This window comes from Neolamprologus brichardi, chromosome 10 (assembly GCF_056152115.1).
Source record: "Neolamprologus brichardi isolate AB-2024 chromosome 10, ASM5615211v1, whole genome shotgun sequence".
Lineage (NCBI taxonomy): Eukaryota > Metazoa > Chordata > Actinopteri > Cichliformes > Cichlidae > Neolamprologus > Neolamprologus brichardi.
The window spans coordinates 30,877,016-30,892,500 of record NC_142113.1 but is presented as its reverse complement, the minus strand read 5'-3'; the positions used below and the strand labels follow the sequence as shown (position 1 = coordinate 30,892,500).

General features: G+C 37.2%; 1 protein-coding gene across 1 annotated transcript in view; it reads left to right on the top strand.

Annotated features, from left to right (window-relative positions):
- The window catches only part of LOC102777993 (polypeptide N-acetylgalactosaminyltransferase 10-like), a 101,930-nt gene extending 92,279 nt beyond the window's left edge, over positions 1 to 9,651 (top strand). The window contains exons 8-14 of the mRNA XM_006785139.3: positions 1,490 to 1,597; positions 3,738 to 3,959; positions 5,532 to 5,648; positions 6,994 to 7,143; positions 7,560 to 7,794; positions 8,695 to 8,911; positions 8,996 to 9,651. Coding sequence (XP_006785202.1) covers positions 1,490 to 1,597; positions 3,738 to 3,959; positions 5,532 to 5,648; positions 6,994 to 7,143; positions 7,560 to 7,724 — 762 coding nt within the window. The 3' untranslated portion in view covers positions 7,725 to 7,794; positions 8,695 to 8,911; positions 8,996 to 9,651. The remainder of the gene's footprint in view (positions 1 to 1,489; positions 1,598 to 3,737; positions 3,960 to 5,531; positions 5,649 to 6,993; positions 7,144 to 7,559; positions 7,795 to 8,694; positions 8,912 to 8,995) is intronic.
- Positions 9,652 to 15,485: the final 5,834 nt, after the last annotated feature.

Sequence of the window (15,485 nt, the reverse complement as noted above, 5' to 3'; positions counted from 1 at the left end):
CTTTTTGTTTATTACATAAACACCTTCGCAGCATTAACATTAACTTTGAAGCCATTAAATAGTTCATTTAAATGTAACAGCAAGAGATTCTTTAGAAGCATCCATATGTGACATGTTGCTACTGAGACATGTCTGAGTAATGCCATAACTCAGTGCCAAAGGACACTGTGCATATCTTTGAGATGCCAGTGGGTTTGACGAATTGACAGCACTTGTTGACTTGGAAGGACAACTAGCTGATATTTCAGTCTTCAGCATTTGAGATGCAATCTGCTCTACGTTCCTCTATAGTTTCAATGTTATCATCTCTGCAGGGTGGGAGCCACTGAGCCACACATCTCAGGAAACTACGGAAAAAAATTCTTTGTATTGCTATCACATCTACATATGAACTGCTGTGTAGTAATAGGTTTACAGTTAGAGATCGGCTCAGTTCATTCAAAGGGTTTGCCGCGATCCTTCAACGATTTAAAAAAACGCAAACTATTGAAATGTATGTCTGTATAACTAGAAGTGATGTATAAAACATGTTCTTTTCCTTCGCTCATGTCTAAGTTGTCAAACGTTCCCCACGTTTAGCCTGTTTAGTCTCATATTAACAGACTTTTCTGCAGGACCAGCAGCACCAAACCACTCTTTCTCTCTGCCTCTCTCTTTGTCTTCAAACTTTTGTTGATAGTATTTACTTATGTTTCAAATGAGCTTCTCATTTCTATTCATTTAGTTTCGTTAAAACAAAACCCATTTTCCATCCTGCCTGCTGTCTTTAAGTCTTTTATTTCTCGCCCCTTTCATAGCCTCCCTTTCTTCTCATGGTCTGTTTTCCTCATTGAAAGCCAAGTAAGCAAATCATCACAGTTGCCTTTGTTATTGCTGGAGGATTAAAATGAAGACACACTGTTGAATGTCTCTGTTATGTCAGATAGACAGCTACAAAGAAAAAGAAGCAATGATGCTTTAAAGGAAGGTTTGTTTTTGCTTCAGACAACACTTCAGACAAAGGTACTTAAAAGCTATTTAAAAAAGTAGCACAAACCTTGTTTTCCTATGAAACGGCAGAAGTTTTAGTAAATCAGTTGTGTTTTTTGAATACCAATAATATTTTAATAGTGTCGTAACATGAGCATTGTATCAGTGATTTATCAGAAAGACTTTTTCTCATCTGGTCCTTATTCTTAGATGAAGTCAGGTCACCATCTCGTCATAATTTATTTTTGTGCCCCCTGCCTCCTCTGCTCTGTCCTCTCATCTTTATTACATCTTCTCTCTCCTGTTGGTCTCCCAGGATTTATAAGCCTCTTCGAATCACTGTACCTTATTCCTCCTTCTGCTCAGCCATCAGTCTTCTGCTCATCTCTGTCGTCATCTCCTTCCTTCACCTTGCTTTACCTTTGTGCATCTCTTTGAATCTTAAAATGGACAAAGCTTCTAAACACCATAAAGATTCATCAGATGAAAGCGTTCTTTCCCTCTCTTTGTGTCTCTGAAGCTGTGGATGTGTGGTGGTCGGATGGAGGACATCCCTTGCTCCAGGGTAGGACACATCTATAGGAAGTATGTCCCCTACAAAGTCCCTGGTGGGATCAGCTTGGCAAAGGTAATTCTTCTCACTATGTGCAGTGGATCAGTGATGGATTTTCTGCATACTATAAAAGCAAAATACACAGGCTCTAACATTACTTCTGATACATTTAAGTCATAGGGCAACAATTTATTGTATTCTATAAACTAGTAGAGAACTAGTCAATGAGATAAAAAGCCTGATCAATTAAGGAAAATCCTTTTTTCCATTCCAGGAGCTCCTTTTTTCATTTTTTAAAAGACTAATAATTCTGATTTTACTGAATTACAGTAGTATATGGTAGTATAATGCTATACTGTAATATCCTAAGGAGTACTAGAAGGAGTATTCAATCTGGATTATGGTGCATCCCATCACATGCTTGCTCACACTCACCACCCCCTACCCTTTAAAAAAAAATTCTTATTGTTGCCAGTAAGATTTTTAATAAGGAATAAATGATTAACTGTCAACCAGCATGCTTCAAACAAGAGTAAACATTTAGGTTAGGAGTTTTGACAAACTAGTGTTTTGTTGTATTCACACTCAGGGTTTAAAAGCAATACAGAAACATGATTTTTGGATCTCTGCTAATTATGACGTTATATGGAAGATGGGATGTTTTTAGTAGATAGGTGTATGTGTAAGTGTGTATTCATAAAAGTACAAACACACACACACACACACATGCACACACACACTGTAGCAACTTCTGTGCCTCTGAAGTCCACTGAGCAGTGAAGCTGAAGGCATCAGCTACCCTTTAAATGAACCTTTAGCTAATTAAGCTCAATTAAACAAGTAAACAGAAACATGCATTAAGCCTACATGTAAACACACATGCTATACATTTGCATGCACACGCAGAGTGGTGCAGGGTTTGTATTTTCTGCATCCTCTGCTAAGTACACTACTCTTTCATCTCAGTGTGCTTTACAGTCTGCTCAGCATTCACTCATAAAAGACCACCAGGCAAGAGGCAGCAATATGCAGGGTATCCACTATCTACAACTTGTAGCCTTTCCAGGTGCTACTGTGAAGAATGAGCTTAAGTTCTTTTGTTATTTTTTTTTCAGCACCTACACAGAATAGGAAATTGTCTAAAAGTGCTTAATCATCTGAGGTGTAGCCAAACACCATTCATTATGTATGCCTCTGCTCTCAGCCTGAAACATGGCTTGGTATAGCTCAGTGTGTAACTGAAAGTAACTGGCTTTGTTTTGTTTTTCTGAGGAACAGTCTCTAACTTAGCTTCATTGAAATGTTGATGTCCCTGAATCACCTGACCCTTTACATAAAAGCGGATAGTTCTTTTTTTCCCGTTTGTTGAGGTATCATTTCAATCAAAGCTGAATCAAAGAGAGCACTCTATAGGTCAGTTTCAATATACAGTATGTAGCTCAAATACAATGGTCAAAAATGGCAGCAATAAAATGCTGTTGTCTTGGCAGATTCCTAGAGACAAATATACAGTAAAAAAAACAACCCAGCATACTAGGTAAACATAGTTCACACCAGTCCATGGCAGCTCTCCATATAATTGGTCTCACTGTCAGGAACTAAAGGACCTATACTAGGGTACTTGTTTTCAGGTGGAAACACAGACAGCTGCAGAATCCATTGACACAACATATAGTTGATGCATTAAAGCAGCGGTCCCCAACCTTTTTTGTGCCACGGACTGGTTTATGCCCGACAATATTTTCACGGACCGGCCTTTAAGGTGTCGCAGATAAATACAACAAAATAAAACTAGTACTGGTACCGAAAAAAAGACGATTTATTCATAACACACGTGAAAAGACCCAGGAAAACTGAGTTAACGATAAAAAAGATAACAAAATAATGCTGAAAACCGATAAAAACCCTGAAAACCATACATTTCACACCTGAGCCTCAACTCTCGCGGTACCAAACGACTCACGGACCGGTACCAGTCCGAGGCCCGGGGGTTGGGGACTGCTGCATTACAGTATAAAGCCACAACAAATTGAAGAGAATGGGAATGTTAAAGTTTGCATTACTCATAAGTGGACCCTTAAACTTTTTTTTATCACTCCCATTATTGATAATGTGTTAGAGGTTCCTATTGTATGAAATTTGAATTGTCTGCTAACAAAAAACTATTTTAAAGAATTAATCCAACCATGTGAAACTCTTTTTAACTTGATTTCAGAATCTAAAACGTGTAGCAGAAGTTTGGATGGACGAATACGCAGAGTATGTGTACCAGCGTCGACCTGAGTATCGGCACCTGTCTGCAGGTGACATGACAGCGCAGAAAGAGCTGAGGACCCGATTAAACTGTAAAAGCTTTAAGTGGTTTATGAATGAAGTGGCCTGGGATCTTCCCAAACACTATCCACCAGTAGAACCTCCTGCTGCTGCTTGGGGAGAGGTAAGAGCTGGGTTAGTTCATGAAACTGCTTTCATATATGTAGAGAAATTAAATAAATAGATATATGCATAGAGATACAAACTAAAAAATAAATGAAAAAACACATCTGGAAAGGTTTTTGTATGTACAATGAATATGAAATCGCTAAACTGAATACATGTCTGCAGTTAGATGTCATAATAAAAATAATAAATCAATTTTAAAACATATGTGAATCCAACTTTGTTCCCATTGTGTTTTTATAATTCCAGAGACTATACAGGCATAGGGTATGTTTCGTGTTTGAGTTTTCATTTAGAATCCCGGACAAGCCCCCAATTGTAACCGGCTGGCTCAAGGAACATGACTCCACACAGTCACCTCCAGCTGCACTTGGCCATACATGTGTAACATGCCTCTGACATCTGCTGCAAAATTCCCTATTTCTCCAATCCATTGATGATGGCTGCTTTAACCCCCCTTTCAATAGCCGAGCATCCGCCTGTAGCCACAAAGGGAATATTAACTAATCACTCACCAATTTTTGTACACAAACTATTTGCTGAAAGTAATTAGCTCAGAACCTGGATGCTAAATTGTATTCTGCTGCTGATAAATAAATTCAAATAGATATATTATATAATACTGCTGTGTGTAGGTCAAATAAATCATTTAGTATCAGAAAACAGACAGTTAATGAGCATGTTTCAGTTGTGCTGTAGAGAATATTTTCTTGGCAAAAGCAAGATGAGTAGTTATATCAAATCAAGATGAATATTATTACAAAATGTATGAAAGTTAACTCTGCGTAATAAAAAGGTAAAAGTATTTTTCCAGCTTTCTTTTGAAAATATCGCCATCTTCTAGTTCCCTGTTTGTTGTCTGGGAATCATGTTTCATGCCTTAGGGCTCTTTTGCTAAGTAATTTCATGGAATGAAAAATTAGTGTATTCACAATATTCAGATTCTGCTCTCAATGTACCCAAACTGAAGCCACAGAAGTAAAGCTGTTGGAAATATGAACAAAGTTTGAAATTTTCAACAGACTTAACAAAAATCTATAATTTCACTGTAAAATTTCATCATGAATGTATTATGTGACTGTAACAAGTTCATGAAAAACAGGTTTAAGGCAGGAAAATCGTTTCTACTGGTTTCAACTTGTAATGTTTTGAGGGTTTTTTGATTTAAGAAAAATAGATTACTGATGAGAATTGTTAAAAAGGTATAAAGGATTGAGGTACGCGCTAAAGAATTCTCAGTGGTATAAAAAGACAAGAAGCAGTGATGAAACACGTTTGCAATAACACACTATTTTTTAGTATTTTTGACCTCTATTCCAACAAGCTGCAACTCCTATCGGTGCCTAGTTAAACTCCTGGAAGGCAAAAAATGCCTCCAAGCCTTTACATGTGAAGTGCACAAAAAAGAATTTAAGAAAAAAGATAAAACTGAAAATCAATCTGCTGACTACAGTCAGTGGATTTACTTGTGTAGGACTAAGAGCGGAGATTATACTGTGTATTGTATCACAGCATGTTTATGGGTTTCTGGTTTATGTCAGTTTATCATAGTTGTATATGTGCTTTTCAGATACAGAATGTGGGCAGTGGAATGTGTATGGAGGTCAAACACTTTGTGTCAGGGAGCCCCATCCGCTTGGAGAACTGTGTGAAAGGCCGTGGTGAGGTGGGGTGGAGTCACGGACAGGTAAGGGCACCCTCTTAAATGAGCTTAATGGGTTTTCAGTTCATATCCTAAAACCTCTGAGATGATGTGCTAGCAACATGATGGGTTGTTAACAAGCTTTTTTTTTTTTTAGGTAAATTATTTTCATTTGTTTTCTTACTTTAGTAGCATGTTAATGAAAGTGTGTTTTTACCAACAAGGTATATTAAGGAGGGAAAAAAACTAAACAGACAGACAGAAAGTGGACCTTTTTAATGTCATGCTATTCATTTTTAGCCAAACCATAATTGGGCTAAATTAAACAAACAGCAAATAAAAAAGATAATTAACAGGTGGAGAAAAGACGTCGGTGTCAAAATAATACTGCAAAAGAAAGATCATTTGTCCCATTATTTAAATTGTTATATTTGAATTATATTTGGCCCTGTCATTTTTATCCTATAATTGTACAAAATTAAGTCTAATCACTTAATTGAGATACATGTTAATAGTACTATTAATTCAATTCAATTCAATTTTATTTATATAGCGCCAAATCACAACAAAAGCCGCCTCAAGGCGCTTCATAGATACAGAGAAAAACCCAACAATCATATGACCCCCTATGAGCAGCACTTTGGCGACAGTGGGAAGGAAAAACTCCCTTTTAACAGGAAGAAACCTCCGGCAGAACCAGGCTCAGGGAGGGGCGGGGCCATCTGCTGCGACCGGTTGGGGTGAGAGAAGGAAGACAGGATAAAAGACAGCTTGTTTTTTCAAAACTTCTAATTAGAATGTGGTGACCAAATGTGTACAGTTATCACATCCATAAAGGTTTGCAGCTTGTATGGTCATAGGGTGCAGTCCATATGTTTTAGGATGACAAAACATTTTTCTTTTAATATCAAAAGTTCAATAAAAATAAAAACTGGATTTGATTCCAAATGTTGAACTTGGATTTGGTAACAGATCATAGGAAATGAACTCTTAATGGGTGAGACAGTAAAAACTTTAGTGACAAAAGGAAGTGACTCATATGTGTACTGTATATCTTAATTGATTAAGTCTACTGTGGTTTTGTACAGCACCACTAATAAAAAATGTATCATCATCCACAAACTTATGGACCTGAGTGTAAATGTAAACTCCAACTATTTGGGCTAGATCGATTGAACACTGATGTGGAGAAACTATTGTATAAAACAAATAAATCCAAAATGCTTATTTTATCGGCTTTACTATCTCTACACCATGTAACACTGCAACACTACCATAATAACCCCAATTTCAACAAGAAAATCAATCTGACAGAAAAAAAGGTAGAAATTTTACATACACAAAGGAAGGGCAGTCAGATGTTGTTACAGCTCAGATGTGCTCCCTGCAGGTGTTAACGTTTGGCTGGAGGGAGGATATCCGGGTGGGTGACCCCATGCATACAAGGAAGCTGTGCTTTGATGCCGTCTCCCACAGCAGCCCAGTCACCCTGTATGACTGTCACGGTATGAAGGGAAACCAGCTTTGGCGGTACAGAAAGGTAAGAGTTCACTGCTTGTAGAAAATTAGTGTATTTACTAAGTCATCCTATTCAATGCTCTCCAACTGTCCTGGCCTTAGGAAGGTTTTATATTTGTTAAAAAGTCACGAAAGTAAAAATAAAAAAATAAATAAAAATTGAAATATCAAGTATGTCAGTGTGTGCCTGGTAAAAGGTCAATAGACGCTTTAAATTTTGCAGGAGCAAAGTGTAACATCCTGCCGGTAGTAATACGTACATATGCCATATAGAACACTAACAAGTTTGAGAAATAGGTTTAATCGTTGTGGAGTATAAGGCTTTAAAATGTGTATTAATCACAGAGTATTAGATTTTTCTCTTTGTATAAAGAAGGAAATAAAGGTCCTGTGAAGTTAGCTTCTTGTATAATATGTATATGTTCATCTTTCCTCCAGGATAAGAGTCTGTATCATCCCGTCAGTAACAGCTGTATTGATAGCAGTCCGAGTGAGCGGCGAGTCTTCATGAACACGTGTGACCCTGCCTCTCTCAGCCAGCTGTGGTTGTTTGAAAGAACCAACGCCACTGTGCTGGAGCACTTCAACCAGGGCACCAACTGAGCTTACTGAACAGTGAGATGACACGTCTTCCAAAAAGAACGATCATGACTCAAAGGTCATCTTTGTTCAAGTGAGTCTTTCTGAGGGACGAGATGTTTGATTTTGTTTTGAAATGGGCAAATTACTTTGCTTTTTAATTTCTCACGCTGTTACTGTAGTGGCCTGAAGACTCGTGAAATCATTGGTAGTACATTTTAGAGTATACTTTTATGTTAAAAGTGGTCCTTGCCTGGCTGATAAACATAAAACACCATACAGGGTTGTATGTGTTGCTTCCAGTAGTTATGTTTGCAGCCAGCATAACTGGTGTAAGGCAACAGGGTCAAAGCTCACTACAGAAGGAAAACATGCTCTTAAATCATAAAGCCCTGGTCACACAGACCTTGCAGCACCTGGTCAACCGTCAGTCAGTAAGGAACCTGTGTGTTCCCCAACCAGTTTGCAAGTGGTTGCTGGCATTCACTAGGTGAAATTGGTTGCAAAAAGATACGGTGCTGTACCGAAAATCTCTTCGCTATTGCTTTGTTCTCTAGCATAATGCTGGTGTCTTATGTACTTTGCATGGAAGATGCTGATCTGCCTGCAAACATTTGCCAAAACTTCACAGTTAAACTGTAAAGTGTGCGAAGCAAACCCAAAATCATGGCCGTTCACACTAAAAGTAAAAATCGTGACTTTTGACTTTGTGGCCTGCAATTTGTTAATCCTATGATTGATTTTAAAGAAGTTTACTCCTTTAAAACATATTTATATTTCATTTCGCCCCAATGTGATGAACATTTACTGATGCAACTTCAATAATATTTAACAACGGTAGAGAAACTAGACACGAAACCACCATTACAATTATCATTAATGTTTTGCTAGTTTTTTTTTTTTAACTTCCTTAAGGATTACCCAGTAAGCCTGTTAAATAGAGCTATAATGGTCTCAGAATTTATGGAACCTGTATATCTTCCCTTTGTTTCAGTGTTGTCAAGGTATGAATGAAAGCTACAAGTGAATAAGATGCAGCTTTCCAGACATACCCTGTGGTACAGTGATCTAGTGCAGTCCCTGAAAGCTGAAGAGCTGGTGGGACCACAAGCAGTGACATCCAGAATCCAATCATGAAGCGCAAGCTTGTCGTGGGAAAGGAGATAAAAGAAAGGACATGCTTGCCTGAGCACCAGCACCCGAAACGCTCAGTGAGTGCAAAGACACAGTTCATTTTAAAATGCCTATTATAAAATATGTGATTTTGATAATATTTTGATTCTGTTTATCGTCAGGATGGGAGAACGATGGTGAGACCTGACTGCCTTGTGGAAACCCCGACAATGTGGAGCTTTGACTTGGACCTCAAAAATGTATAAGAGGAAAAATTTGCAAGGAAAAAACTTCATTTGACTGCGGTAAAAATCCTGATACTACTGCCGATACTGCTGGATTTAATGGATGAGCTATCCAGTTTTTATTTCATTTATTTATATATTTTTGTCAATGCCATCTTTTTACTCACGGCACCGAGTTCTTTAAAGGCACAACTTGAGAAAATGAGAAGGGACAACATCCTGCACAGTGTGTAGATTTACTAAAAATATACTTTTTTCAAAGGCACAAAGACTTTAAAGTGAACTTTTTTTGTATAATGTTATAAACCAACTAAATATTACGTGAACATCATTTCAAAATGTATTTTGTGTTGTCTGGTAAATTACAGGTAAAAACTTTTAAAATTATATTTTCATTAAATGTTCTGCTATGCTAAACTACTACTGAGGCAAAGTTAAGCAGTTTTCTCATGTGTACGAATTAACAGTTGTAAACCAACAGATATTTCTGCCATTTACAGAAAACATAAGTGAAGTTGCACTTTGCTTGTTTGCATGTGTTAGCAATTCTCTAACAGCTAAATGAATTCTCAGGGTACAGCCCTGTCTCCCAAAAGTTTCATTATCATTTTATTGTTGATTTCTAAACAAAATGCAAGAAACCAGTGTGCACTCTTTTAATACAATTCAATTCAATTTTATTTATATAGCGCCAAATTACAACAACAGTCGCCTCAAGGTGCTTTATATTGTAAGGTCGACCCTACAATAATACATACAGAGAAAAACCCAACAATCATATGACCCCCCTATGAGCAAGCACTTTGGCAACAGTGGGAAGGAAAAACTCCCTTTTAACAGGAAGAAACCTCCGGCAGAACCAGGCTCAGGGAGGGGCGGCCATTTTTTCATAAACACATCTACAGATCATTCGGTCAGAGAGGTCCAGAATTGGCAGCACAGTGGTTTACAGCATAAGATTTTGGGTTTGTACCTCTCCGCATGGAGTGTGCATGATGTCCACATTCTTGCGTAGATTTTTTTTTCAGGAGCTCAAATCTCTTCAGATCTCTATCATCAAAAAATATGCTATTTTTAGTCGATAGTAATAACTATCTTCATCTAGGAAACTCTTGCAAACTGGATTCAAAATCTCAGGATTTCAGGACTCTGGTGCACAGCCTGGGATCCTCATGCAAGGACCTGCTGACTGTTTTCACCTCATGCTCGGAGACTAAAAGGGACTCTGCAGTTGTGGAATAACCAGCCGAACTGAAGCATGCTACACAGTTAGCTTTAAGAAATATTGTTAATTATTTTTTTAAATATACAGTATTTTATTACTGACTTTGCACTTGTGTATCGCATGATTCTACTGTAAGTTTTATTACCCTCTGCTCTTTTTATAGTTTATCATCGTGTTTTTATTGTGTATAAAGCTGTGAAATGGTTTTAATACGTGCTATACATAGTTGTCTTTCTTACTAAACTATTTTTAAAACTTAAATTGGAGCAAAGGTTTCACTTTTGCATTGCTTTTTAAAACATATTTTGCCGTTTCCACTAGTTTAATTTCACATAGTTCAGGTTGAAATAGATCATATCACAACAGTGGCTGAGTTAGAAGCTTCACTTCCATTTTCTCAACTATCATGGTGATGAGTTGTCTCCACCATCAGCTGCAGAAAAACATGACATTTTAGAGAACAAAGAAATGAAAGACATATATGCTGATTACTAATTTACTTGCAAATGTGACACATGAGAAATTGCATGCAGAGATGAGAAAATTGTATAGTTGTGTAAGAGTGTCATTTTTAGAAGACAGGCCTGCAGGCAGAATATGTGCGTCAATAAAATGCGTGTCAGTCAGTGGTGCCAATAAATGGTATGCAAAACAGGCAGAACAAACAACAGAAATCCATTCATGTAACTGAATAAAAATACAATGAAATGAAGAAAAAAATCAACTCAAAACTAAGCACTGTGTTCAACCTGTTGGACAAATTCAAATATGTCCCAAAATAATATGCAAACATTGTTGCACAAACTATATGACTGAAAGGAACAATCATGCCATTGATATACCCAATCTGCGTGGGAAACTAGTCATTTTTTTTAACAGAGATAATATGTTCCTGGCTACTCTAGAGTAACAGGCAACCTATGGATAATGTATGATCAGGCAGATCCTTGACTCAGCACCTGTATATGTCTGCAAACATCTTATTGGAAATCTGATAAAACAGAGGTCACACAAACTCATCATCTCTGCTCAGTCTGGGGATAAAACCTGCACAGCAAGCTAACAATTATCTGCAAAGGACAGCAGCTGCTGAGGCCCAAAGTTCATTCGGCACTTTCACTTTTTTATTGACAGAGTGAGTCATCAACCTGAGTGGCAAATCCAATACCTGAGTATGGCTCCCGAGAAATTATTGGCTGTCTAATGCCATCAAGGTCAGACAAACAGTGGAAGCCACTGCAGAAATACCCCTAACCTGGAGATTTTTGCATGCAGTGAGGGTAGAGTAATATTGATGAGATGAAAATAAGCAGAAATGGGAGAATAAGTTAGGATGAATTATTAAACTTCTAGCATTGGCATGTACTTATTCTATCTTATCATGGAGAAAAAACAAAACAGTTTTACTTCATAAATACAGTCATGAATACAAATGTGTGCAGCTGCGGAATCATATAAACACTACAAGTATGAACAAATTCTTAAATTTAGGCAGAAGAGTTGAAGACCCAGCGTCCAATAAACATATCATGGTCATCATTAGACATATGAAATGCACATTTTTACACCAATTTAGAGCACACACATACTGTAGAGTCCAGCAGATGAATTCAGCTGTGATTAATCAGGGAAGTTTTATTAATTGAAGTTCATTGAAGATTCTGTTGCTACAAAAAAATGACAAACATCACAAATATTAGTTTGTATACAGCCAATATCTAAAATTGATTGATTGAATCTTTATTTTGAACATGTTAAAAAGTACAACAACATAGAATTAAAAGAGACAAATGAACAAAGCAAAACAAAAGGAAAACGAGCAACCACAACTACAAATAACTTTCATGTTCAAAAAGGAGCAGGAAGAAGCATAAGCTTATTTAATCCCACCCCTTTTCCACTATCTAGTAATCTATAGACTACAGAAATACCTCCTTGCAATTACATTATATGTCATGTGTATTTTCTTTTTTTTATTATTCTTTTTTTTTTAATAGAAACATATATGTATATGTGTGTGTATATATATATATATATATATATATATATATATCTCCATACATACGTATATACACATACGCACATATACACATTTTCAATAACCCCATTAACACCTCAAAGGATACACAACCTACAAATATATATATACCCATACCAACATACCCGTGCACCCGCACACACATGGAAATATTAGACAAGAACACCCTATCAAATCTCTACCTCGTCCCTGTACCCTGTAAAAACCATCTCCTTAAACCGCTTTTTAAACTGCGCCATGCTTGACATGACATTGCTTTATATCTTTACTTAGTCTGTTCCACAGCTTCACTCCACACACAGAGATGCAAAAACTTTTTAATGTTGTACGGATACGAGGATGTTTTAAATTTAATTCCCCCCTCATATTGTATCCCCGTTCCCTTTTAGAAAACATTTTTAGAATATTGTCAGGACGCAGGTTATTTATTGCTTTATATATAATTTGTGCAGTGAGAAAATGAACCAGATCTGTGAATTTTAGAATTTTTGATTATAAGAAAATGACTCAAAAGACAGGTGGGTGGCCTTTTTCTTGATAGTTACGAAGGGCTTCACAGAAGCCATGTTTTGCATTTTTTTATTAAAAAATATCAGATTTGTTAAAAGCATAAAAAAAACTAAATACTGACCTTGGAATAACCAGCACTCCATGCACCAATCTAAGCAAGCACCCAGGCATATAGGAGACTAACAAGTTCTTCATATAAATCAGAACATGGCTATTAAAAGCTTCGTAAGATTTTAAGATCAAAATGGAACAGGCAGCCGCTATAAATTTGATGATACTGGAGTAATATGTTCATATTTCTCAGTGCCAGTTAAAATCTATTTTGTTTTACAGAGGTAGTGGTATCATATCTTAGACTGAGTCAGAAGGGATATGCCTTTGAATTTGTCCTTTGTCTTTCTTTAATGATCCGTTAAATCTATATTGTTTTGCCATGTAATCAATCGAACCTTTACAAAATAGTGGACAAGCTCTTTGGTCTTTCTCATGTGAAAATAGCATTTGAAATACTTTCATTCTCTTTATTATCTTCAGAGGTGTTGTTCTGACTGAAATGTTGACATTACAAACTCTGCACAAATCTATAAATGATCACAAGCAAAGGGCAGATAATCTTCAATATAGTAATCTTTCTTGTAAGTTTACAACCACTTATTCTGGAGCTATAATGCACTCTTTTGAACCAGTAGCACATTCAGCTTCACATTCACCTCTATCATATTATAACCCTGCAATTGCTCTCACTGCTTTTTGATGATGTGTGATAGGAATAGTGCACAGCATGAAATGGAAAGATGCGAGCTAGAGACAAACCCTAAAACAAGAATGTGATGAAAGAATAGAACCATTTTTCTCCTTTACAGTCGAGATATATCTTGTCAATCTTGATAATATATTTGCAGAACTAGGTCAGGAGCATTTATTTCGATGTGTATTAACCAGGGTAATAAATGTATTAATCACATGTAGGAGATAAAGCTTTTAGAGAGTCTTGAGTGAAACTTGCAATGATCCCTTACGAAAGTGCAGTTTTGCTCTGTGGGGAAACACTTCCGTCTAGTGAGACTGCAATATCCCAAATCTCCTCCTTGCCTAAGATTTGCTCCGCGAGGGAGCTGTGGAAAGTGTGACAGACCAGTTCTGCTCATAGCTGAATAATTACAGCTAACTTGCTTCCCCACAGGGCTTTGCTGCTATTAATGGCCCCGCTGTCACACACAAGACTGTAGTGTCGCAGTGGCACCCTCAGCCCACCAGGGACCTGGTGGCGATGTTTTTGAGCCAAATCCTCCACAAGCTTGACTGTTTGGAATACAAAAAAGCACATATTAGTTTCATCCTTAAAGCTTTTTTAGGTGATGTGACACCGAATGAAAACAAACTGCTTGTTAATTGCATATTGAGAGAGGATCTATTTTTGTCCGGATGTCACAAAGGCAAGGCAAGTTTATTTGTATAGCACAATTCAACAACAAGGTGATTCAAAGTGCTTTACAGAGACATTAGAAACAAAAACAAATAAAAAGCATGATTTAAAATTGATTAAAACAAGCAAGCAAACAAACAAACAAACAAAACAGTATATAAAATCAAAACAGATAAAATCAAAACAGATAAAATCAGTAGTTAAAATGTAAGTTTTGAAATTTAAGCTTAAGTGTGGATTTGGTGCTTTATTCAAATGCAGCTGAGAACAGGTGAGTCTTCAACCTGGATTTAAATAAACTGAGTGTTTCAGCTGATCTGAGGCTTTCTGGGAGTTTGTTCCAGATATAAGGAGCATAAAAGCTGAATGCAGCTTCTCCGTGTCTGGTTCAGACTCTGGGAACTGATAAAAGACCAGATCCAGATGACCTGAGGGATCTGGAAGGTTCATACTGGCTTCATACAAAGCCAAAACCAAGTTTATTTTATGTGCATGGTTGAATGAAAGCCAGAATGTGTCTCTCACCTATAATCATAGAAATGTCTTGCGTTGGTGGATTGCTGAACAATCAAAGGAACAGTCATTGGCAGAAACATTTAAAGTACGACTTTTGATGTGATACAGTCAAAATTAGCGTTACACCTTCTTCATCATCATCACCTCTTCCGGGTAAAGCTTTTCTTTTTGTTCTTTTTTCCTCATCCGTCTGAAGCGCAGTCGCTCAGTTAAATGCCTGTTGTTATATTTACATAAACCCCAGTCTGGGCGAGTAAACTGCTGACTGAAGCTGTAGAGTAACAGCTTTTTGACAGCGACAAGCAGAAATTGCACTTTGTTGTACAACAGTCAGTTCCTCGCTGGTTGCTGGCGACACATACGCTGCCGCCACTTCCGTCTTTTAACAGATTTAGACAGTATGCTATATATTCTGTTCAGGTTGCCTGAACGCCAGGCAGGTGTCCAAATGCAGCTCTCGTGTACAGGAGCCAAACTGCCGCTAAATGATTCTTCAGCTCAGAAAAAAGATGATAATTTACATAAAAGAAACGGCGTATGCTGAATACTACTCACTGTTTTTTTTCTCACCCCCTGACAGCTGTCTGAAACTATCACAGGAATAATGCTTGCAAGAGAAATGATCAGAAGCAGAGAGCAAGGGGCAGATTGTTATGGCGATAACATATAATTCAAGGTACTTATAATATATTAGTTTTGCAGCATGTTAGAG